At 43.2% G+C, this 26324-nt stretch overlaps 1 protein-coding gene across 2 annotated transcripts in view; it reads left to right on the top strand.

The window, feature by feature from the left end:
* LOC308580074 (ABC-type organic anion transporter ABCA8-like) overlaps positions 1–26324 on the top strand; it is a 63306-nt gene that overhangs the window by 842 nt on the left and 36140 nt on the right. For both annotated transcript variants that reach the window (XM_081181254.1, XM_081181253.1), the window contains exons 2-18: positions 452–625; positions 1595–1695; positions 4268–4494; positions 5698–5836; positions 7856–8041; positions 9642–9774; positions 12769–12940; positions 13564–13622; positions 15801–15911; positions 16413–16588; positions 19054–19173; positions 20776–20914; positions 22298–22388; positions 22742–22881; positions 23066–23185; positions 23951–24113; positions 24854–25017. In XM_081181254.1, coding sequence (XP_081037380.1) covers positions 452–625; positions 1595–1695; positions 4268–4494; positions 5698–5836; positions 7856–8041; positions 9642–9774; positions 12769–12940; positions 13564–13622; positions 15801–15911; positions 16413–16588; positions 19054–19173; positions 20776–20914; positions 22298–22388; positions 22742–22881; positions 23066–23185; positions 23951–24113; positions 24854–25017 — 2415 coding nt within the window. The remainder of the gene's footprint in view (positions 1–451; positions 626–1594; positions 1696–4267; positions 4495–5697; positions 5837–7855; positions 8042–9641; positions 9775–12768; positions 12941–13563; positions 13623–15800; positions 15912–16412; positions 16589–19053; positions 19174–20775; positions 20915–22297; positions 22389–22741; positions 22882–23065; positions 23186–23950; positions 24114–24853; positions 25018–26324) is intronic.

Raw genomic sequence — 26324 nt, 5'->3', positions numbered from 1 at the left:
GTGTTTCTTCAACTGGGGACAGGGGACCACCAGAGAATCCCAGTGTTTTGGCCTCCCTGGCTGCACCTTTTGGGGTGGGGAGTGGGTAACTTTGGCAGCTTCCCACAGACATGCAAGAGGGAGGTGGTTAGGGAGTGAGATTGCAGCATGCAAAGTTGTCTGTGGTTTCCTTATCCTAAGCCAGGCATAGGCAAATTCGGCCCTCCAGATGTTTTGGGACTACAATTCCCATCATTCCTGACCACTGGTCCTGTTAGCTAGGGATCATGGGAGTTGTAGTCCCAAAACATATGGAGCGCCGAGTTTGTCCTAAGCTCTCTAATCTTGTGAGATGCCCATGTCATAATGATACACTTGAATTGCTTGCAGCCTCTAGACAAGAAGCCATTTCTCTCACTCAGTCTCTCTGTATGGAGGCTCATATAGTAACTGCAATTTTTTTGTACTAAAGGTATAAGAGTAGAACCGGTAGAAGATGAAAATGCAATGGAAGCCGCGCAAAAGAATGAATATGATGATGATGACTATGAATATGTTGGAGTTATTTTTCAGGACGACACTTCTTATCGACTCAGATTTTCTTATCCTAGAGTGGTTTCTCCAAGCGCTAATGTTGAAGAAATCGGTAAATCCAATATGCCTTTGTATTTACATTCCATTTCTTAGATATTCCTAGGTGTACTGTGCAATCGGGTGCAGATCTGGACCCACATGTTAAGTTAATAAAGATGAGTAAGCTTTTAATGTAGAATGGACAGCTGCATATCTATCCTATACATAGACCTAAAGGTACAGGTAAAGGGACCCCTGACTGTTAGGTCCAGTTGCAGACGACTCTGGGGTTGTGGCGCTCATCTCGCTTTATTGGCCGATTACCATCATACAGCTTCTGGGTCATGTGGCCAGCATAACTAAGCCGCTTCTGGCGAACCAGAGCAGCGCACGGAAACACCGTTTACCTTCCTGATGGAGCGGTACCTATTTATCTACTTGCACTTTGACGTGCTTTTGAACTGCTAGGTTGGCAGGAGCAGGGACCGAGCAACGGGAGCTCACCCCGTCGTGGGGATTTGAACCACCAGCCTTCTGACTGGCAAGTCCTAGGCTCTGTGGTTTAACCCACAGTGCCACCTGCGTCCCTATATATAGACCTATAAATAATTAAATACTTCTGCTCCTTTTTCTTCATGTAGGAAGATATTTAAAGTAGTCATGCACACATATTCATCTACCTGCTCCTCTCCTCTGTCCCTGCTCTGAGCATGCATGACTTTTAGGCCAGAACCCTGTGGAATAGGAGGTGATAAAGCATTTCTAACATATATGTCCTACTTCAGAAATGAGACCAGATAATTCAGAACGTCAAAATCCAAATAAAATTTCAGATTAGGATACTTTTGGAAAGCTTTCAAATTATGTTCCTTCAGACCTTTCATAGGATTTACCGAGCAAAGAATCTTTTAGAACATTTGATATTCCCTTCTGATTAAATCTGGTTTAATTACCGTACATTTTCAATGCTTCCATAACTGTAGGGAACCTAATAGAATGTGCATATAACACACTGTCCACGTCTTCATCTTCTTGCTTGTAGATTACTGTTACAACTATACATCAGACTATTGTAAAAATCCAAAATACTGGTTTGAAGGATTTCTATCACTGCAGTCCAGCATTGACAGTGCTCTTATTGAAGTAAGTAGCGTTATTTTATTATTTGAGGCATTACACTGCTGTATCATATTAGTCTCCCTATCAAGATATATATTAAATGTAATATAAAAATGTGGAAGTCTGACAACAAAGTTAACCCAAGCCCAGCCTTAAGTCTGAGTTGCTTCCTTGACAATACAACAGCTCCAGGCTCCAGCTTTCTGTATATATGGGGAAATAGACCCTCTGCAACACAAGTACACACTTGAAGAAACACATCTGGACTGTGCATTAATAAATGAGTAGCAACTGTACACTTGAGTACCATTAAAAACTGTTTACTTTCCCTCTTGCATATTCACCATGATCAGGCCAGGTGAGTCTTAATTTTCAGGGAAAGGGTGGAGTAACCCCATCCAGAACCAGGTCGAAAGGACACTGGGATCAGAAACACAAGGGAAATCTCAATCCAGAAACAAGCAACAGTTCATAACAAGGTAGGGCAGTTTAAGTGAAACACGCAGTTCATAAGCATCTGGAAAATGAAAGACACAAATTGTTTTAGCAGCTCCCAGACCTCAGCTGAGTCAGTGATGGGGAATCTGTGGTCCACTGATTGTTGTTAGCTTCCAACTTGTATCAGCCCCGCATGGCTAAAGATGAGGGAAGACAGGAGCTGGAATTCAGCAACATCTCAAGGGTCATAGGTCCTCCATCCCTGAGGCTTATATAGTCTAGTCCAGAGGGTCCCAAACTTATTTGGCCTACTGCCCCCTGGAAATCTACCTTCTTTAATCAAACAAACAGAAAGATTCAGTGATAAATTTGCCTTCTTTTATGCATCTATATTTCTACCTACGTCCTACAACACAGTAAAGAAAGATGCTGTTGTAAATAAGATACCTTGAAGCTTGACGTTATAAATAGGCAAGCAAGCTGTGATCCACTTCCTGGGCCTGGGTGAAGCTGAAGAGGGTTCACCAAAGCCTGGGAAAACCCCTTGCCTCCAGCACAACCGCCGGATCCAGGGGAGGCATTGTTGCCATCCCATGACTGTGCCCAACCTGGCGATAAGCGTCATTGCACAACAGATGAAACATGTATGAATGGTTTTTCAGAATTTTCTCCTCTTCTTTCTTTATGCTTCCACTGCTCCCTTATTTTTATTCAACCCCCCCCCCAATTGCACCAGAGGCTTCTACTGCCCCCCGGATTGTCCCAGTGCCCCCCAGGGGGTGGTATTTGTTATACAGTGGTGCCTCGCAAGACGAAATTAATCCGTTCCGCGAGTCTCTTCGTCTAGCGGTTTTTTCGTCTTGCGAAGCAACCCTATTAGTGGCTTAGCGGATTAGCGCTATTAGCGGTTTAGCGACTATTAAAGGCTTAGTGGCTATTAAAGGCTTAGCGGATTAGCGGCTAAAAGGCTATTAGCGGCTTAGCGGCTTAGAAAAAGGGGGGAGCGGAAAAAAATCGGAACACTCGCAAGACGTTTTCGTCTTGCAAAGCAAGCCCATAGGGAAAATCGTCTTGCGAAGCAGCTCAATAACGGAAAACCCTTTCTTCTAGTGGGTTTTCCGTCTTGTGAGGCATTCGTCTTGCGGGGCACCACTGTATACTGAAGTTCTCACCCTGGGCCAGCAAGGGGATACTGTAGATAGTTATGCAAATAAGGGATCGAAAGTGACGTTCAGTGATTGGATAGTTTTAGAAAATTGTTACAGTTACATTGTACTGGAACTCTATATAAGCAGGCTGACTGAACCCTTCAGTTCAGTTCTGTCCTGGCCTGTGAATAAACAAGAGCTGTTTGAAGAATCGCTATGTCGTCTGATATGTTCACCCACAACCTAACATTATTGCCCACTTTGGGAAACACTGGTCTAGTCTGACAAACTTCACCCAGGCCCAGCTGCAAGCACTCAGCCTGCTCTCCAGGAGCTTTTTACTGTCAATGAGTCCCTTATAGTTTTATTAAGCTGGGCTCTCTGTCACAAGGCCTTTTGCTTTGTGACTGCCCAAGCCTAGATTTTCTTGCATCTATGTATTCTAGGGCTAGGAGGCAATTCAACTTCTGCTTCTAAACAAAGTCCTAAATGTATACCTTCTGTATACCTGAAGGAGCACCTCCACATCCATCATTTAACCTGGACACTTAGATCCAGCTCCGAGGGCCTTCTGGAAGTTCCCTCATTACAAGAAGCAGTGCTTTTTTCTGGGGGGGGGGGGATGCAGGGGTATGCATACCCCTAAACATTTTGTGAATCTTTGTACTTTTGTCCATTTACTGTATTTATTTTCCCCGATTTGAAATATAAAATGGTGATTTTCTTGAGTCAAAATGAGAGTACCCCTAAACATTTTTAAAGGCAAAAAAGCACTGGCAAGAAGTGAGATTACAGAGGGCCTTCTTGGTAGTATTGTGGTTTAATAATTTGTTGGAAGCCGCCCAGAGTGGTGACATGTGAAGACCTTTTTGCCATTGAGCTATGTCTGCAAAACAGGGATAAGCAACAGGTTCATGTGGCAATGAGAATTGTGAAATACTCCAGAACTGTTATGGAATTGTTCAATGACTTTTTCCTAACACTGTTGCCTTCTTAATTTTAATTTTTAGCTGATCACCAATCATTCTGTTTGGGACGAAATGAAATCTATTGGTGGCATCCGTATGAGATCATCTTCTCTTACTCCTTCAGATAGCTTATCAAACAACCTGACCTTTCTGGCTACAGTCTTGTGCTTCTCTCCATTTTTGTACTTCTTGTCACAAAATGTTTCAGGAGAAAAACGGAAATTGAAGGAGATGATGAAGACAATGGGGCTACGAGACACAGCATTCTGGTGAGCTATGGGATTGGCTTCCTATGAGAAAAAGGATAAAAGAGTGATACGAGGCCCCTAGATCTGAGTTTTTGTATTTTAGACTATAGTTCCTTAATCATAATAGAGATTGGACTGGAAATGTTACCACCTTGGGCACTCTTAGGTCATTAGACAACACTGAACATGGAGGTGCTGCTTCAAATGGGAACCTGAGTTATTTTCCCTCAGCATAATCTTCTGGTACTCCTACCTTGGCTGCGTTGCCATTGGGTTGTTTATTTCTCCTTTCTTACTCTACATCATCAGCTGCCATTAGCAAGGGTGAAGAGCATGGTTCCATCTGCCTAAACATTTGATCCCTTCCAGGAGAAAAAAAACCTCCCTCAGTAAGAGAATGGCAAATAAGATTTTGTGAATACAGTGGTACCTCAGGTTGCATACGCTTCAAGTTACATACGCTTCAGGTTACAGACTCTGCTAACCCAGAAATAGTGCTTCAGGTTAAGAACTTTGCTTCAGGATGAGAACAGAAATCGTGCTCCGGCAGCGCAGCGGCAGCAGGAGGCCCCATTAGCTAAAGTGGTGCTTCAGGTTAAGAACAGTTTCAGGTTAAGAACGGACCTCCGGAACGAATTAAGTACGTAATCAGAGGTACCACTGTACATAGAATCAGCAAGACTTAAAGCAGTGGTAAGAGGTCAATCAGACCAAAAACTGAGGAGTGCACTTGCATGAAGGAATACATCAAAAAACATTGTTCTGGTATTAATATATCAATGTGCAATGAATGAAACTTATAGAGTAAAAAATTAAGAAGAAATGGTTATAAGATGAGATAGTCAAAAATAATATTGATAACACAGCAAAAAGAAGAAAAGAAATAAAGGAAGCCACACAGAGGTGGAGGGAAGTCAAGATTTATGTTTGGATGTTTAGTTAGTTAGTTTGTTTTCTTTATTGTAATCTAAGTATGTATGTGTGTATAATAAGTTTGTTTTGTGTTTGTAAGTATTGTATTTATCAATAAAAGTTTTTTAAAAACACACCATTTGATCCCTTCCAGTCATAAAACAAAACTTCCATGGATGCTTCTATGTCAAATTTCTCACTTACGCAACTTTGAGTGTCGTCTTTGTCCTCTTTCATTCTGCATAGCCTTTATCCCAATCACGTGCCGGAGTTCAAATTGTCAAGAAGACTAACAGGATTTTTCCATAATAGGCTATCCTGGGGTCTGCTGTATGCTGTGTACGTTGCGATTTTGTCCTGTCTGTTGGCATTTCCCTTGATGATGTCCTATTTGACTGCAAGCACCTTTCCTGCAGTATTCCTTCTGCTCTTCCTTTATGGCATATCATGTGTGAGTATGTGAATTTTATTCTATAAAGTACTTAATTCGGGGGGGTGGCAGCAGTCAGGCCCGTGCAGGTGGTGGGCAGCTGAGTACTTTGCCCCAGGCCTTGGAGGGCTAAGCTGGCCAGGGGCTCCCTGCCAGGACCCTGCCAGACTTACGTTGTCATGCCAAGAACATCTCATGCCTCCCAGCCAACCAGGAACTTTATGGGAGAAACAAGACTCTGGCCCCATGCTTCAGACACAGGCCTGGCTGCAGTTAAGCCAGCAGAATGCTAGCTGTTACATTCCAAATACAGTGGTACCTCGGGTTACAAACACTTCGGGTTACAGACTCCGCTAACCCGGAAGTAGTACCTCGGGTTAAAAACTTTACCTCAGGATGAGAACAGAAATCGCATGCCGGTAGCGCATCCGCAGTGGGAGGCCCCATTAGCTAAAGTGGTACCTCAGGTTAAGAATGGTTTCAGGTTAAGAACGGAACGAATCAAGTTCATAACCAGAGATACCACTGTAACATTTTCTCCTACATTTTGATTGTGGTTTGTCCTGTGAATAAGGATGCCCTCTGTACACAGTTGGAAAGAAACTTAGGGTAAGCCAACTGTGCCCTTTTCCAGATTTTATCTTTTTTAAACAATACCACCACCACCAAACATCCTTCTGAGGATTGTTGGAAGGAATTCGGAGATGCTATGGGGCAAAGAAATCATTTAGTCCTCTTCTTGAGACACTATGCCAACAATGGCTCAGGATAAGAAAGGTTTAAATATTCCCTTTTGGGGAAATGGTCCTGTGTTTGAAGAAGGCAGTCGGTGAAGAACTTGCCCTGCTTGCTCTCTGTTTGTATCTCTTAACATTATTTTAAAATTTAAAATAAAATAAAAAATATGGACAGGTTTCAAGTGACATCCAACATTGCATGAGTAGATATCTGCCTGTGTAATGGGACTTCCTCTCCTCCACCTGTAGCCCTTTGTGCCCAACCTCCCCATGTAACAGATTGTGGAGGTTACTGGCAAATGGGATTAGTCATGATTAACCTAATGAGCATATATGTAAAATTAATATGCCCCCACCAGACACGTATCAGTTTCACTTGTTTACATTGAATTGCATTTGCCATTTGACCACCAATTTACCGTATTTTTCGCTCCATAAGACACACTTTTTCCCTCCTAAAAAGTAAGGGGAAATGTGTGTGCGTCTTATGGAGCGAATGCAGGCTGCGCAGCTATCCCAGAATCCAGAACAGCAAGAGGGAGAGCTGCACAAAGCCTCTTGTGCTGCCTTCCCAGCGAAGCAGGATGAGGGACGGAAGGGAGCCTTATGGGTGGGCGGACCAGCGGCTCCTTAGCCTGATCCGCCCTCCTCCTTCCTCTTCCTCTTCCTCTTGTTTTCCCCAGCTGCCTTCGGCTTCTCTTGAGCCTTCCTGAGAGCCCGTCTGCCCCCTAAGCCGGCTGCCTGGCTCTATTCCTCGCAAGCCCCTTGACATGCTAGAAGCAGCAGCAGCAGCTGTGGCATCGGCAGCCCCTGGGAAGGCTCAGGAGCGCTCAAATACATAGCACAAGGAGGGGAGAGGCCTCAGATGCAGAATATTTTTTTTTCTTGTTTTCCTCCTCTAAAAACTAGGTGTGTCTTATGGTCGGGTGCGTCTTATAGAGCGAAAAATACTGGTACTTAAGTCTGTTGATTTTAGTGGGTCTGCTCAAAGCACGACTTACTTCGATAGCAATCCAATCTCTTTAAATTACAGTGGTAACTCGGGTTACATACGCTTCAGGTTACAGACTCCGTTAACCCAGAAATAGTGCTTCAGGTTAAGAACTTTACTTCAGGATGAGAACAGAAATTGTGCTCCGGCAGCAAGGCAGCAGCAGGAGGCCCTATTAGCTAAAGTGGTGCTTCAGGTTAAGAACAGTTTCAGGTTAAGAATGGACCTCCGGAACGAATTAAGTACTTAACCTGAGGTACCACTATAGTATCAAACTCAATTCCTGCTAACTGGTTGTATCCTGTTTTTCAGATATGCTTCTGCTTCATGGTCAGTTCTCTCCTAAAGAAGCCTAAGACCACTTCATTCGTTGTCTTCCTATTCATGTTTACTCTTGGAGCCATCAGCATTGTTCTGTTGATCAATTTAGTTCCTGCAGCTTTGAAATGGACTTTGAGTGTCTTCTGCCCCTTCGCCTTTGGTGTTGAACTGTCAAAGGTAGGGTGCTGTGCTTTATTTGGGATGGAAACAACATTCTACGCCCCCAACCTTGGTGAAGCTGATTTTCAGGCATGTTTTCAGTGGAGAACAGAGGTGCCGAGTTGTGCTCAACATTGTGGGGCCTGTTGTGCGTGTGACGAACGCTGGGCTGGGAGGAGGCTGACCATGGAGGCAGGGGGCCAGCTCTGTCCTTTAAAAAACAGGAAAGTGAAACCCTGTCAGTTCTCCCCACCCTGCCCTACCATGCTGGCCTGCAGCCCCCACTTCTTTTCCTGCTCTCTGTGTGTCACATTCACTGCAGAGCATCTGTTTCTTTGCCCCTGTACCTGATGCAACAAATGCCACAGCACAGCCTAACCCTTCCTGACGACTCTCTTCAGCAGGGTAATGGTAGAAACCATGCCCCCCCTTTCCCAGCAAAGGCGTAGCCGTCGGCTGCCCCTTGCCTCAGCCCCGGGGCTTGCAGCTTCCTCTCCCTCAGCCTGGGGCTGAGGCGGAGGGTGGAACAGGGGGCAAAACGGGGTGGCTCAGCCTGCCTAGTGACACCTCCCGGAAGAGGCCAATAGTGGGAGGAGGCCTAGCACGGGGGGGGGGGGGCTCAGCCCCATCCCAACAGACTTGGGAAGGGGTCTGAAGGAACCTCAGCCCTATAGAGTTGGCACCTATGGTGGAGAGAGATCCCAACCATCATGGTAGCACGGGCATTTTCCAGGGCTGGCCCCTGCCATGCAGTGGCAGAGCTTCATGCTCCAGCACCGGATGGGGGTGGGGGTGGAGAGCTGGTGGGGGCAGGGCTGGCACGCGTCCCAGGGGGCGGTCGTGCATGCCACCTGCAGGGGGGCAGCAGCCTACCAGGATTGCGCTGCCAGGGGCGGTGCGCTCCCGAAGCACTCCTCTTCCTCCACCAGTGCTGCCATGCACAGTGTAAAGCAGGGGAGGACATTGCTGTGTGTGCAACATGACATGCCCTGTGCCTCCGAAACTAACCTGCTGCCCACAGGTGCAGTGGTGTTGTCCCGTCACCAGTACTGAAGTAAGGTCCAGATGGCTTCTGCACATGGATTGCTGAGGGGAGAGCACCCATTTACCCTTTCCTTTATGCAGGAAAGTGTGTTGGGCAATCCCTGCCCTTTCCATTCACCTCTCTTAAGGTATTCTGAGAGTGAATGTACAGAAATCTGTATACAGTGAACGCTCAGGTTGCGAACGTGATCCATGCAGGATTCATGTTCGCAATCCGCAGCGTTCACAACCCACGCGGGTTGCGATTCAGTGCTTCTGCGCATGTGCAAAGTGTGATTTAGCGCTTCGGCGCATGCACGACTGCCGAAACCCGGAGGTAACCTGTTCCAGTACTTCTGGGTTTCGCAACCTGAAAAAACAAAACCTGAAGCATCTGTAATCCGAGGTGACTGTACTGATACAACAGGTGCTCCTCTGTATTCTATTCTATTTTACTTAACTGTGATCCATGCTTCGCTTACATGGGGCTAGCTTTTAAACAACAGGCAGGCAGCGAGGGGCTAATTCCGTTTCAAACTTTTCTTCCTCCAGTTTTGACCCACAGGGACTTAGACGTTGTTCTTTCCCCCCACAGATTCTCCATGTTCAAAAATATGGAGGAAACTTCACCTTGTCTAGCCTAATGCATGAACCATGCACATATATCCTGGTTTTTGACGGTACTTTATATATGTTGCTGGCCCTCTATTTTGACAAGGTCATACCTGGTAAGCATACGACAAGCATGCTAGCTGCATAATTGCTGCTTTAAAACAGCTGCATCAGTTGCATTTGTTTCTGGGCCTAGTTGAAGATGTTTCACACCACTAGTGTTTAAAACCCTAAGCAAATATCTGAAAGGCTTGCCTCCTTCCCCACAGACCCTCTCATCCGTTGACTTTAGTAGTGGTTTATGTTCTTGGTAGGGACGCGGGTGGCGCTGTGGGTTAAACCACAGAGCCTAGGACTTGCCGATCAGAAGGTCAGCGGTTTGAATCCCCGGGTGAGCTCCCATTGCTCGGTCCCTGCTCCTGCCAACCTAGCAGTTCGAAAGCACATCAAAGTGCAAGTAGATAAATAGGTACCGCTCCGGCGGGAAGGTAAACAGCGTTTCCGTGCACTGCTCTGGTTCGCCAGAGTCATGCTGGCCACATGACTTGGAAGCTGTCTGCGGACAAACACCAGCTCCCTCGGTTTGTAAAGCGAGAAGAGCGCTGCAACCCCAGAGTCTGTCACGACTGGACCTAATGGTCAGGGGTCCCTTTACCCTTTACCTTTATGTTCTTGGTAAGAACATCAAAGAGCCAAAGAGCCAACAAGCCCAGGATCCTGTTCTCACAGTAACCAACAAGATACCTGTGGGAAGTCCGCAGAAAACTTGCAAGCATTCAGTGGAGAAAATGGAAAAACATGCAGTGGAAGCTGTTTGACTTCTGAGGCGCATTTGAAAACGGAAGCATTTACTTCTGGGTTTTTGGCGTTCGGGTCCCAAAATGTTCGGCTTCCAAGACGCTCGAAAACCAAGGTACAGCTGTACTTCCATTGCTCTCATAAGTTTTTTTGAGGAGAGGGGCATTCCCTGTGGCAGCCCCCAAGCTGTGGACTTCTCTCTCCCTGATGGCACTTTCATTGTATGGTTTCTTTATTAAATAAATGTTATTAAGTTCCATAGAGAAAAATACCAAAGTTAATGTCTTTTTCCTTTAAAAAAACAACCACCACCAAATCAAACCGAGGCTTTTATCTAAATACAATAAAAACACAAAAATGGGAGGGGCAAGGGAGAGAGCTAGAGAAAGAAAAGGAAAGAAATAAAAAGATAAGGAAAGAGATGAAAAGAGAAAGAGAGAAAAATAAGGTTCAGAAAATAAAGGACTTCCAATTGTTCATCTGTCCACTATATATAAAAACAATAGTCACGTCATCCAATCCAATATAACACCAAACAAAACCGTTTTTTATAAACAAACATTATCTTCAATCCTCAAATTCAGATATCAGTATTTTATTTTATTTTTCATGCAAAAAGTCCATGAGGGAGTTCCAGTCTTTAACAAATGTTCACAATGCATTAAACAAGGCCAATTTCTCCATCTCTGCTAAGTCTGTTAGTTTTAATAGCTGTTCTTCTGTTGTTGGTAATAGTGGGCCCTTCCATCTTTGTGCATATAAAAGACTTGCAGCCACAATCACAATATTGCAGCAAAGTTCCATAATCTTTTTCTAACTGTATATCCATAAGTCCCAGTAAGAAGAGTTTCTGACATACTGCAGGTGTACTTCCTGGCCTTTGAGATTTGAGATGTACTCTGGTCTTTGACATAGGGATAGGATCCACCCTATTCTTGTGACAATAACCACACTTTTTCGTTTATAAGACGCCCCCATGGATAAGACGCCCCTTAGTTTTTGGGACTCAATATTAAGAAAATGGGGAGATTGTCCAGAATGGGAGGAATGCCAAAAAAAGCTCACCCAAATTCCAAACATTTGCGATCGAACGCAATGCACAAGCCTTCTATCGTATTTCCGATCGACACCAGCAGCCGCCAATCACACGCCCAATTGCCGCAGCAGAGCCCAATCACCAGCAGCCATTGTCGCAGCAGCGACCAATCGTCAGTGGACATTCTCGCAGCAACGACCAATTGCAAGCACACATTGCCGCAGCAATGCCCAACCACAAATGGACATTGTCGCAGCAGCCTATCACCCGCAATAACACCAGTAACTATCTACTACTCAAGACAGAAATCATTTCCACAGTCCTCCCTCTGTACTACCCATGTATAAGACTACCCCAATTTTTAAGCGTTGTTTTAAGGGGAAAAAACATCGTCTTATAGACGGAAAAGTATGGTAATTTGTCTTTAACTGTTTTTAAATATCTTAAATTGTTGTGACTGCTGTGAGAAGGGTGGGCAAAACAAAAATTAGAAGAAATGGCTTTTGGCTGGAAGATTGCATCTCTGTAGATTGCATTTCCTAACCTCTGATTTATTTCTTTGGAATTGACTTATGTAATTTAGGAAGCCTTGTGATTAATGCCTTTTCTAAGGGAAATAGCATGATTGGAGCAGCAGTACTAGACCTTGCTTGAGATGTAGTAGCTTATATATTCTGTTTAAGATTCTGAAAGCATAAGCATTATCCAAATATGGATTCTATGAAGGTATATTTAAAGAAACTTTGTTAGCTTTTAGGTCCTAACCCTGCACTTGCTTTTCCCTGCAAGATATGAGCAATCAAACCAGGAAGTCTCTAATTAACCATAGTTTCTTGTTTTGCCTGAACCAGAAAATGACGTTTACTGGCTTTAGAGCAAGGCAAAATCCCGCTTTGTTCTGAAATTAGCAGCCATAGTTTCCTAGTTCAGATGAAACACAAAGCTATGGTCAATTAGAGACATTTTGAGTTTAATGTGACTTGTGTGAAGGGAACAGGAAAGAGGCTGAGGCTTAATAAGCCAAGATATGATTGCCTGAATGCAACCGATGTATCTATTCGGTTAAAGTTATGTGACTTGTTCCACAACCACTACATATTTGAATGAATGACTGTTTAAGTAAGCTGCAACATCCATTTCCACGAAATGTTGGTCACTGAAACTGTGCTATAGAGAAGTAGCAAGGGCTGATAAATTTGAAGTGTGTTACATGTTTAATACCAAGAATTAATAGAACCTTTTGATGCATAAAACCTTTTTTATATGTGTATCTTAGACAAATATGGCGTGCCCTATCCTCCCTTCTTTTTCCTGAAGAAGTCCTACTGGTTTAAATCAAGAGGAAGCTATAACAGCACTGCTCTTACAAATGAACCAAGCCATGGTAATATCTTCAGTGACAATGCTGAGCTTGTGCCTCCTGAATTTGATGGAAAGGAAGCCATTAGGTAAAAGTTAAGGAGGCGTGGCCTTAAATAATTTTTTGAGCAAATTGACGCAGAAATCCTGCCCCTGCGCCAAGGATCTGTATGAAGTCAAGAATATTTGGTTTTTGTTTTCAGAGGGTATTGGGGAACATTGTTTTTATTCACAAGAGAGCGATGCAGACAGAAATATATACCGTATTTTTTGCACCATAACACTCACTTTTTTCCTCCTAGAAAGTAAGGGGAAATGTCTGTGCGTGTTATGGAGGGAATGCCTATGGGTGGCATGCCTATGGATTTTCCTCCTCTAAAAACTATGTGCGTTTTATGGTTGGGTGTGTGTTATAGAGCGAAAAAGACGGTACTTCTGTTGCACAAAATGCCAAGGAGTCTCAAGTATGTGGATGAGGTTGTTTATTGGGAATGACAACTAACTGAGCATATGTCTAAGAATTCTTTCTACCCATGTGCAACATTGATAGGGAAGAAAGATAATATCTGGTCTGAATTTGAAATAGTAGTTTCAAAGTTGCACAGCTTGACCATTTCCATAGAGATGATACGCCACCGGGGAGATAGTTGTGACTAAATTGTAACTAAAATCCAGTATTGTATTAACCATTCGCTGTTTCCGAATCCTTTAGACTAAATAACATTAAAAAAACTTACAAAGTGAAGAGCAAGGAAACAGAAGCTTTGAGAGGTGAGATGCTTTTCATGTTTTCTCGTCCGTTCCGTAGTGGGACTGGGCTGCATGCATGAAACTGTGTGTGCAGATTGAATGACTCCACCGCCTACTGAAGGAAAAGGAGAAACTAACAATGGGTTGTGGGCTTGGAAGCAGAATAAGGAGCCTTGGCTATATGTTTGTGAAACATTGCTCTGGAGCACAGGGGTCAACCCTCCTAATTTGCACTGTTAAATGTGGACAAGTAGTCTGGTTTCTTTTTGTTTTCCGTTGCCTTTTCAGCAGGCTTGCCCACTCTAAGCTTTGTGGCTAATATCTAACCTCCCCTCAATGCAGTTACATTTATTGAGCACTGACTGTTATGGTGGGACGAGGCGGTTTGTAGGAAATAATGGATTTCCCCTCTTCCTTTATTGATTCATGGGCTCACCACTGCCCCATGTTCAACTGCTTCTGCATTCATAAACAGCTAGGAGAATTGCTTCCACTGCACTCCCTATGAATACTGTACCAATTTTCTATATTACTATGTACAAGGCAGTTTACAGCAACAAAATACACAACAAAGAACACATACCTTTTAATAATTTGATCCAATACCAAAAGTCACAATCAAACATAACTTTAAAATGGAACAACTTAGATTATTGTATATTACTTTATTTGATGTATTAGAATCTAATAGTACACCATAAAATAAACTCTCAGAACATCAGCAAATAATAATTAAGCAAAAATTCACTCTTAACAATTACAATAATTACTAAACTGTGATCAATAAAAATAACTGCAAGTCATGATGCATAAAATACCACAATGCATGTAAAAGCGTGGAACTGAGAAACAAACACACACATGAAATTATTTTTTAAACATCCCTGAGCATTCCATCAACAGCTTGGGGCAGATACAATGTCCTTTGGTTCATTAATCTCTCCTCCACAATCCTGATACACATACTGTATGTGCATCAGTAATACTGCATACAAAAACCAAATTCCAAAACCTTTTGTGCCTTTTTGTTTTTTTACTCATTTCCACATGAAATACCAAATGCAAAAATAATCTTCATAAAGTTCATTTGTCACCCTTGAGGAGACATGACTCCTTGACACTGTCACTAACGTCCACAAATTAGAAGTGGATATCTTCAGGACAAAACCTACAGCTGGGGTGGACAGAAGCTAAATTGAATCCTAGGACTCAGCTATACTGTATAGCTGCAAATAAATAAATAAATAATTTAAGTGTGCTGTAAAGTGCATCATACAATCTTACATTAGATGGTGATGGTGAGCTATGGCAAATTCAATACATTTTTCAAAACTTTTTTAAAAAAGCGTTTTCACAATGTTTTTTTATATGTGTCTCGTTTCCATCACAGAATCTTAAGAGTTGGCAGGGACCCAAGAGCCATCTGCAATGCAGGAATTCATGATAATTGGAAAACAATTGGATCCAATCTTCTATGTAAACACATCAAGTGGCATTTTTGGACTATTTTATGAGCTCACAAAAGTACATGTATATATGGAACATAGGAAGCTGCATTATACCCAATCAGACCTCTGGCTCATCTGCACTGACTGTCCAGCAGCTCACAAGGGCTTATTGCACTGACATTCCCAGCCCTGGAGATGCTAGGGATTAAACTAGGGACCTGTTTCATGTAAAACACATACTCTACTACTGTATTGTACTCCCCCCCCCCCCGTACTACATATCACTGCATGCACAGTGGTAAAAAACAAAAACACCTCTTGATGCAATCATATGACTTTTTGCAGTGCTTTATCAATGCATGCCAAAAATTCATACAGATATTGAAAAGTGGAGACAAATGAAATAAACTGACATCAGGACTATACATGCACAGCTCTCTGTACAAAATTTAGGATGGGTCGGGGTGTGTGTGGAAGATTTCTTCCTAATTCCCGATTGATTCCATGGAGAAGCAATATTCTGCAGTATGAAATTCCAAGAATCCATCCGAAAATTCAAACGAGAATTTTGGCAGCATCCCTAGTGCTTGATGTGATGTGATGTGAGGAAATTAAAAATGAGCCATGACGGGAAGTTTTGTAGGTTTACTCAGAAGTGAGATTTCAATGGAACTTATTAGTAAGAGGGTTTAGGAATGCAGCCTCCGTGTACCTTGGCCGTTTTAAGAGCTAACTTCTGTTCTTCTGTTAGGCTTGTCCTTGGATATTTATGAAGGTCAAATCACTGCAGTTCTTGGTTGTAGTGGAGCTGGGAAAACAACACTGCTAAACATCCTTAGTGGACTTCTGAAGCCATCTGATGGTACGTATCAGAACTTTAAAATGAAGGAGGCTGCCACCCAAATCCATAAGAACAGGAGGAAGTTCCCCTTGATCAGACCAAAGCCTTATCAAGTCCATCATTTGATTCCCACAAAGGCCCACCACACGCCACTGGGAGGAGCACAAAGGGGGCAGTAGCAGTTCCACAGCAGTCAGTCTTCTGATTTAGCCATTGCGACTAGCAGCCACAAACATTTCCAAATCCCCTTTTAAGGCCGTTTAGGTTGGGGGGCCATTGCTACACTGTATGGCGGCAACTTCCGTAGTTTAATTATGTGCTTTGTGGAGAACTGAGATTCGTTGTTGTCATTGAGGCTGTGAGGATTCCAAGCAATCATACCTAGAATTGCAGTCTAGGTCTCATTTCCACTCTTAGCAGGACAGCAGTTAATAGGATATGTTGAAACTTTTATGAGAATTCAAGCAGCCTACTCTGTTTATTAAGCCAACCTATTTGCTTCCTATTTGCTTATGTGTACAGGCTCTGCGACCATCTTCAAGTACAATATATCAGCAAGGGAAGATATGGAACAAATTAGGGAGATAAGTGCTGTGTGCCCACAATTCAACGTGCAATTTGAATTCCTAACGCTGAAAGAAAATTTACGGACTTTTGCTAAAATAAAGGGGATTCCAAACAATGATATTGAGAATGAGGTAAGGATATATTCATATGGCAAGTATTTCTCTTCTGCCTCTTTATATTCTTCATCTATTTTCTTTGTAGAACAGGTTCATGGCAAGGGATTACTGCCTTATCATTTGTTCTGCTTTGTATTTGAGGTTTACTCAGACTAATTCAGAGAAAACTCATTGTGCTTAAGTCCCGCTGAAGTCAATGGGACAAATTTGTTGAAACCAATTTAAATCCTGTTAATTGCAATGGGAGAGGTGCAATAAATTTGCAATAGGTAAAGGTAAAGGGACCCCTGACCATTAGGTCCAGTTGTGACCGACTCTGGGGTTGCGGCGCTCATCTTGCTTTATTGGCGGAGGGAGCCGGCGTACAGCTTCCGGGTCATGTGGCCAGCATGACTAAGCCACTTCTGGCGAACCAGAGCAGCACACGGAAACTCCGTTTACCTTCCCGCCGGAGCGGTACCTATTTATCTACTTGCACTTTGATGTGCTTTCGAACTGCTAGGTTGGCAGGAGCAGGGACTGAGCAATGGGAGCTCACCCCGTCGCGGGGATTCAAACCACTGACCTTCTGATAGGCAAGTCCTAGGCTCTGTGGTTTAACCCACAGCGCCACCCGGGTCCCTTAGACTGGGACTAATTCAATAACTGAACAAAATATGTAAGCCTTGCGACCTACACAAATGAAAATTCTTCCAGCACTGTCTTTGTTATCATACTATGGAGGAATTATTTGAAGATTCTCTTGAAATGAGTTGAGTTGAGGCATACCCCTCAACTGTCCTGATTTGACCAGGACATCCAGAATTACAGAAGCCATCTCAGCTCCTGATTGGATCCCGGGATGTACTATTTTGGCTCCCACAAGAGTGTGGCCTCAAAAGATGCCCATTGGGGGGCTGTGCTCTTGTTTGAGTCATGTGACATGCATCCTGATTTTCCTCTGTGGCAGGTTGCAGGATATGTTGAGATTCTTGCTGAGTATATGTATAACTCAGAGCAGGGCCTTCATGTGGCTGCCACCTTTCTTTGGAATAGTATTATTGTCAAGATACGACAGGCACCCATTATCTGCTCTTTCCAGAAACAAATGAATTTAATTTTTTTGACAGACTTTCCCAGCTGAATAAATGGATATTTACCACAAGTATATACCTTGTATTGATTTAGTTTTGTTTGTTTAAGCATTGTATTTTTGACTTTTCAATTACACATACTAAACAAAGCAGAACAGTAATAAATTGATAAAAGAAAAAGCTATTTTGGGGTGTAATGCAAAGACAAGAGTGCATAGATTATAGGAAAACAAAAGGGTTCCTCTGGTTGAGTAGCAGAAACAAGGCTCAGGAATGATTAGCCAAAAAATTCTATAGCTGATAAAAAGGCTTCTGTTGGGCTCATAACTTGAAACTTGGCATTTACAATCTAGCTGATGCCGTCTACAAAACCGCCACATTTCAAACTGATCCAGTAAAAATGGCCACAATTACAGCAAGTTACAAAGTGCTGAAAAGTGACACTTTGACCTCTTTTTTCCAGTTGGCAACAAATCATTTCATATTATTTCTTTTAGACGTTGCAAACTACTGGTGTACTTTATCCATGCTTGTTGTGGACCAGACCTTTTCATTGTTTTGATGAAATCCTGATCAGCAGTTTGAAATTATTAAGGTTTTCCTGCCCAGCTGAAATCTATGGAAAACAAGGACTTGCAAAATAATGCTTGGTACTTGACTGAAGGCAAAAATGAAGGCAGAATGTTGCAACAGGAGTCACCTAATGGATGCTATGTGCAATGCCTTTTCCTTAGTTATTAAATATCACAGCATGGGTGAAGAAAAAGGCATGATTGAAAAATAATGTAGGAATGGACCATGTTGTAGAACATTTAGCGGCAGATATTCAGGCAGCCGGTGCATATTAAAGTCCTAGTGTTGATGTGTTTGGGAGGGAACAAGGAGCAGGGTCTTAATGCAATCCCACTTTCTGCTTCTCAAGAGCTGATTTCAAACTCTAAACCTTCTTGAAGGGCTCCTTGAGTGACAGCTGTGCATCCAGAAAATGCAGTGTGAGCAATACCGAACTGCCTCATGGACCACTCTTCACTAGATGAACCAATAGCGTTTTCCAGTCCACACATGAAACTGTACTGTAATCCCATTGGCATTCATAAAAAATAATAATAATAGCACAAGCATCGTTGCATAACCAAGCAAACCCTGGAATACAACAGTCTGGAGCAATGCCATTTGGGTTCTTCCAAAAACCTGCTTGAGCAAATGATCCTAATTCCAGGGATGACATCTCATCTGGAAATACCTTATACTTCAAATATGGGAGGTTGCATAATATTCCATTAAGATTTGAACCTCTATAAAATAGCTTGTTGCTTTCAACCAGCCAAGTGACTGAAAAGCAAGATAGGAAGAAATCTGAAAGAATCCCATCTTGGTGCTTGAAACATGTGTTTATATGCTTTACAGGTGCAAAAGCTAGTGACCCTCTTGGATCTCGATGCCATTCAAGACACCCTAGCTAATCGTTTAAGTGGTGGGCAAAAGCGAAAATTATCTCTCGCGATTACTTTCTTGGGAGAGCCACAGGTAGGTGAAGCAAGGTCAGGACAAAAGGACCTGTTGAACATATTTCATAAGTACTCTCCATCTTGTAATGCGTCTACTGTTTCCTCTCAAAAGCAATGGAGTGTGTAGATCTCTCACTGATCTGTGGTCAGTCATGAAACTCCCTAATTTCAGTCTTATCTTTACTTCCCTTCTAAATTCCCATTCCCCAAACACTGTATGTAAAGTGAAACTTTCAAATTTAGTACAAGATTAGCTTCATTTTTTTTAAAAAAATAATATAAAATTATTTCCCCCAAAACATTTTTTAAAGCCGCATAACTGTTTATATTGTTGTGAGTTAACCCTGCACCCAGCAAGGGGTTAAAATGTAATGGAGGATGCAACTGTTGGAATAGCCAGGCCAGCTTCTTGGTGAGTTAATGGCCCTTAAGTATGGGTCCTTAGGGTAACAAAGGAAGTGGGCTTTGTGCCAGAGGCCAAATGAGTGGGCCCCTTCCCTCACCTGGCTGGTGGTGAGAAGGACAAGTGCCAGAGGTATGTGAGAGAGAGCTGGGCGGGAAGCAAACAGCAGGCAGAGGTCAGAGAGTGAGAGCCATGTTTGATTTCTGTTTGAATCCAAGGCTTTGACTACCGGAAAAGCAAGACCTTCTGGGGTGTTAATGCTGTGACCATATCCATCGTAGACTCAGGTTGTATATACAATGGTACCTCAGGTTAAGAACTTAATTTGTTCTGGAGGTCCGTTCTGCTGCTGCTCAATTTCTGTTCTCATCCTAAAGCAAAGTTCTTAACCCAAGGTACTATTTCTGGGTTAGCGAATTCTGTAACCTGAAGCGTCTGTAACCCGAGGTACCACTTTATGTGTAAATAAACTGTTATGTATTGAAGTTCTCATCCTGGCCACCAGGGGTATTGTGTACAGTGGTACCTCGGGTTACAGACGCTTCAGGCTACAGACTCCGCTAACCCAGAAATAGTGCCTCGGGTTAAAAACTTTGCTTCAGGATGAGAACAGAAATTGTGCTCCGGTGGCGCGGCGGCAGCGGGAGGCCCCATTACCTAAAGTGGGGCTTCAGGTTAAGAACAGTTCCAGGTTAAGAACGGACCTTCGGAACGAATTAAGTACTTAACCCCAGGTACCACTGTATATAGTTTTCACTCAGGTCCACGTCAGTTAATTTAGGCGGGAAACCCTGGGGTGTTGTTGTTACAATGTTGACAGCCGGCTGCCTATAAAAGCAGGCCGGCTGAGCTGTTCAGTTCAGTTCAGTTCAGTTCAGTTCAGTTCAGTTCAGTTCAGTTCCAGCTTACTATAAAGAACCACTTGGAGAAATCTCTGTGTCGTCTGCTTTGTCAACCCACTACTTAATATAAACCATATATTATAAAGGCACCACAGTCTTTGCTGTTCCTTATTCCAAGGAAAGTGAACTCTGGGTAAGATCCCGGAACTCCTGGGCTCTTGCACCACTCCACAGTTGGGGTGGCATTCAAAAATATCATTGGCCCAATTGGGTTGCCATTAATTCTTTTTAAAGAATCCACTTCAACATGGAATGCTATGTGCTAATTTCTCAAGGTTTCCAAGTCTGAAAATGCTATTGCATGTTCTGCCTACAGGTCTTATTCTTAGATGAACCAACTGCAGGGCTGGATCCTTACTCTCGACACCAAGTGTGGGCCCTCCTGAATGAGCGCAAAGCAGGTCGAGTGATTCTGCTCACCACTCAGTTAATGGATGAAGCTGATATTCTTGCTGGTTAGTAGAATGTCTCATGGATGGTAAAAACAGTTTGACAAGTATAGGCATGAAGCGAGAGAGAAATAACCGAGACCATGTGACTTGGAAACTTATCCCGCACTGATCTGCACTATCCTTATTTCTGTCTGTTGGAACAAAAAGCTCTTCCATTGCACTGCGTAAAGGAGGTGATCCACATAGCACCCTAGATGATTCCTTCACATCTTTCACTATGCTGTCATTCACCAAGTTCCTGTTATTCCAGGAGTAACAGGCGTGCTGAGGACTAGCCTTGGAAATTCCAATGCCTTTGTGAAATGTCAAATTACTGTTACCTCTTCTGCTTCACTGGCTAAGCCAGGCATCCCGTACCTGTGGCCCTCCAGATGTTTTGGCCTATAACTCCCACGATCCCTATCTAACAGGACCAGTGGTCAGGGATTATGGGAAGTGTAGTCCAAAACATCTGGAGGGCTGAAGGTTGAGGATGCCTGGGCTAAGTGTTTAATGCAGTGTTTCCCAAACTTGGGTCTCCAGCTGTTTTTGGACCACAATTCCCATCATCCTTGACCACTGGTCCTGCTAGTTAGGGATGATGTGAGTTGTAGTCCAAAAAAAACAGCTGGAGACCCAAGTTTGGGAAATGCTGGTTTAATGGGTTGCAGCTACTACTCTTCAATGCAGTCTTCACAGCTGTTTGAGGGTGACCAATCTTTTCTCTCATTCCACCACCATTAGCTTTTGGATCCTTTCCCTGTTATCTGTTGCATCTCTTTTTGCATGACATCAACTGCCCTGCCCTAACAATTGACATGTGATTGTAAAATAATCTGTACTTGGGAGGACAGGTGAAATAATCCCTCCCATCACTCTGGGGGACAAGTGTTTGCATTTTCCAAGCTTGGCTCCACCTGGGTTACAAGGAGTAAATAGATCTCTTCCAGCTGAGCCTTGATCAACAAGTTCTGCCTTAGCTGAAATGTGTTTTGCATTTCCTATCTTATTCCGGGTTCCTGATATGTAGCTTCCCTTAGATTGCACCTTGGTCTTCTGCTTCTGACTCGCTCCAGACTGCTTTTTGTGACCTGGACAATTATGCTGACTTAACCCTACCCCAGTGAAATAGATTTGCTTGCAAGACTTGCTGTGACGATTGTACAGCTTGCCTGTTTGTGTGTGCAACATACTCCTCTGATTTGTGTGCATGTAAACAAACAGGATTGTTTGAAATGAAGGCAGCATTTCTGGAACTCGTTTTATTTTCTGCATCACCCTTCTGAATCTCAGCTCACTGCACATTCCCCTTCAGATATTTCCTGCTTCTGATTTGAATATGGGGAAGAATTTATTTCTGCAGAATGTGATAAGTAAAACCAGAACTTTATGTGTTTTTCCTTCCAGACCGGAAAGCATTTATCTCTCAGGGCAGGCTGTCTTGTGTTGGTTCATCTTTATTCTTGAAGAAAAAATGGGGTGTTGGCTACCATTTAAGGTACTTTTGAGTTTGGCAATCTTGTACTCTTACCTATTTTGCAATCTCTGGTGGGCAATCACAGATATTTATCTATTTTATTTATAAAATTGTGCAAACTCTTCTTCTTTTTTAAAAAATCTAAGTATGTCAAGAAATTCCTCCTTTCTGGCTCAACGTCTCTTGGTCCAAGCTCAGACCAAAAAGAGGAAAGGGAGAGATCAGGCTGTAAAGATGCTGTGCTGCTGTTTCTTTCAGCAGAACTCTTATGGTTTTAGTAATGTCATAAATACTTGATTCAGATAACAGTTTTATTAAACGAATGCAATACTTGGTAATTGGTGTCCATCTAAATCCATTCTGAATATGAACAGGATGCATGTAAATGAATTGTATGACCCCGAGAGAACAACATCCCTGGTCAAGCAATACATCCCTGCTGCCAAATTATCAGCACAACATGAAAATGAGCTGAGTTATATACTGCCCTTGGAAAATGTGGATAAATTTCCAGGTAATTATCATCTTGAATATGTAAATGATATCATAGCTATCATCTTTGAGAGTGCTATTAATGGAGATGTTCCTCAAAATGTTACTTTGGGCTGTAAGGATTTGCACAAGGCCGTAATGGAGATTGGAAATGCTAATCTTGAACTAGAAGTAAGCACTTGAGTTTCTTTCTCCCTGTCATGTAGATCTGTTCTCTGGCATGGACCGCCAGAAAGAACTAGGAATTGTTAATTATGGGGTTACCATGACAACTCTGGAAGATGTCTTCTTGAAGCTGGAGGGAAATGAAATGATTGATGAGAAAGGTAACATACTGTTCCAAATAACATACTTTCTAGTAGTGATTCCCTGCTACAGCAGGGAAAATATGAGTTTGGGACCATATCTGCTGTTGGCATCCAACTGTTGTGGGAGCATACCCTCCAACATTTCTCCTATTTTATAATAATAATATCTATATGCCGCCCATTTGACTGGGTTGCCCAAGCCACTCTGGGTGGCTTCCAATAAATATATATAAAACATAATAAAACATATATTCTTGTATTTCAGGGTGTTAGACTAGATGATCCTTGGGTCCCTTCCAACTCGTAAGATTCTATGATTTTATAAAACGTTTAAAAACTTCCCTATACAGGGTTGCCTTCAGATGTCTTCTGAAGGTTGTATAGTTACTTATCTCCTTGGCTCGGGGGTTGCATAACTCCATACCCTCCAACATTTCTCTGATGAAAATAGGGACGTCCTAAGGAAAAGCGGGACATTCTGGGATCGAATCAGAAACCTGGACAGCTTCTGTGAATCCAGGATTGTCCCTGGAAAAGTGTTGCATTATAGCTGCCTTTCCCTGTTTTATTTTTTTTAATCTGGGAGTGAGAGCTGGGATGGTTTATCAATGACAGGGGGGAAACATCTGCAGTAGTGGTGGCAGCAAGGAGAGCTGGGGCGAAGAAGGGGATTGACTGACCCAGCATCAAAAGAAGTCAGAACTGAGTTTGTATAAGCAAGTAGTCTCTCCTTTGGCCAATACCAAAGTTCTGATTTTGTGCTTTTGAAATTTGATTACAAAGAGGGGCCAAAGGGTGCTGACGAAATGGAACAACATCTGCTATTGCTCTCCGACACGGGAAAGGCAACCATGAGCGGATCAGAACTCTGGAGGCAACAAGTTTGCGCCGTGGCAAGAATGCATTTTTTAAATCTCAAGCGTGAGAGCAAACTCTGGGGAACGCTGTAAGTGCCAAGATAATTGCTTAAAAGCCGTCGCAATCTGGGTTACTGTATATGTAGCATCACCCCCTAGCCTCCTCCACCACACTGTAACTACTAACACACACACACCACAATTGTGAATCAACTACCCTTCCAATTTTGCAGCCACAATCGTACACTATTTTCACCTTCATCCCTGTTCCCATCAAGGGGAGGGGGCAGAAAATGAGGGGGAGGAAGAGGCATGGAAATGGGGGTGAAAGGGGAATGTGGGGGTGCAAGGGGACTGCAGTGTAGAAGAGAGAAGCAGCTTCAGAAATGGGGTTGGGAAGGTGGAAATGGGGATTAGTAGTTGCATGCGGTTGGAGGGGGCTGGTCTACAGGAGTACAGTAGTACCTCGGGTTAGATACGCTTCAGGTTACAGACTCGGCTAACCCAGAAATAGTACCTCAGGTTAAGAACTTTGCTTCAGGATGAGAACAGAAATCGTGCTCTGGCGGCACAGAGGCAGTGGGAGGCCCCATTAGCTAAAGTGGTGCTTCAGGTTAAGAACAGTTTCAGGTCAAGAACGGACCTCCAGAACGAATTAAGTACTTAACCCGAGGTACCACTGTACTGAGGTGGGGGCAGAATTGAGAGGTTAGCAATGGGGGATAGGCTGGTTTGGCCAGTGACAGAAATGGGGTTGCTGCCGCTAATAGATTCAATACCAGTTGCAATCATTCTCATTTGCTTAATTACTATCCTTTCTTTATTACAGACTGGTCCTTTTTGGAATTTTGCTGGCACCTTTAGTCATCCAGGTGCTGTTATATACTATTTGGGGGAGCCTGCATTGTGCAGAGCTACATCCTGGGCTTTATTTTGAGCCAGGAAAGGAGTCTTTCAGAGGGTCTGCTGGACTTCTGATCCTTAATAATACAGGTAAGTGTGAAGAACAGAATATTGAGATTCCCCCCCCCCCCGCCCCAATCAGGTTTCGACCAAGAGCCAACATGCCAATACACCATGGCCAGACTGGGAAAACCTGGGTACAAATCTCTCCTCAGCATAAAGCACAGTTTTATTAACCGACCAATCAAATCAAATCCAATCACATCACATAAATTCCGAATTAGAAAGCCGAATTTTATTTTTTTTGTTGGGGGTACCCATATTTCAAGTTCCGAAGGGGATTCCAATCATCTTCTTGCTGCTGCGTTAATATCCACAAATCTGTCCAAATAATGTTCATATTTCTATCCAGTCCTATCTTGTTGTTCCCACGTCTCATCTTATTCATATATTTTTCTTTTTTCTTTGTGATCTCTTCTGATAATCTCCTTAAGAAGGTAAACACGAGTTATAATCCTGTGTGAATTTTTCCGTTAATCACCATATCGAGATGGTTTCCATATATCATCACTTCCATAAATAAAAGCACTCTTTCCATCATTCATCTTCGCAAATCTGTCGTCTTCTTTAGTTCTCTGAGGAGGCCGCCCGCAGTATGAAAACAGATCCATTCGTCCTCCCAGACATAAGTCTTTTGACAGAACTTGCCAAAATGGCGACGCTGTTTTTTTACTGCGTCATCCCAAAGCTCTTAAACTTTCCACGATCTCCTTAAAACATGCTTTTGGTTAGAGATTATCTCCACACAGTCTTAAATCATCAGCTTAGGTCATTTAAGCAGCATTTCTGACTTGTGTGTGTGTGGGGGGGGATTCTTGGTTAATCACATAAAGAAAAGAAAGGAAAGTCCCCCCCCCCCGATCCAGTCCCGTTGCCGACATACCGAGCCTTGGTGTGTCTTCTCATGATATATTCCTGTTTATCCAACCCGTCTTCTTTCTCAGCGATCTCTTCAATTAGCAGTCTTTACTCCCCCTTCTTCCTTGAAATATGTGCATTTGCTTCCACCTAATAATTTCTTTTGAAGTTGCTGCAGCTAGAGGTGCGAATCAGAGACAGCGTCCAGGAGAGCCGAAGTCCGCACAAGGGCTTTCTGCCTAGTGCCCCCACCCCCTCAAGTTCGGGGATGGTATAGGGCGCAGTAGGCAAGGGCAGTCCCCCCCCACTCACTTGGGGGGGGAGGGAGGCTGCTTACTCCCATCACAGCCTCTTAATTACCTCGTGTGGGTCGGAGAGATGTTATTGTCGGCCATCTTCCAATGCGCCCCTAGTGGCACCCCCCTGAACAATAATCATCTCTTAATCCAATATTGTCTCAGTGTTGTGAGCAAAAAGTG

This window comes from Podarcis bocagei (assembly GCF_964188305.1).
Source record: "Podarcis bocagei genome assembly, chromosome: 2".
In the NCBI taxonomy this organism is placed as follows: Eukaryota; Metazoa; Chordata; class Lepidosauria; order Squamata; family Lacertidae; genus Podarcis; species Podarcis bocagei.
Note: the sequence above shows the minus strand (reverse complement) of the source record. Positions and strands in the feature narration are given on the sequence as shown.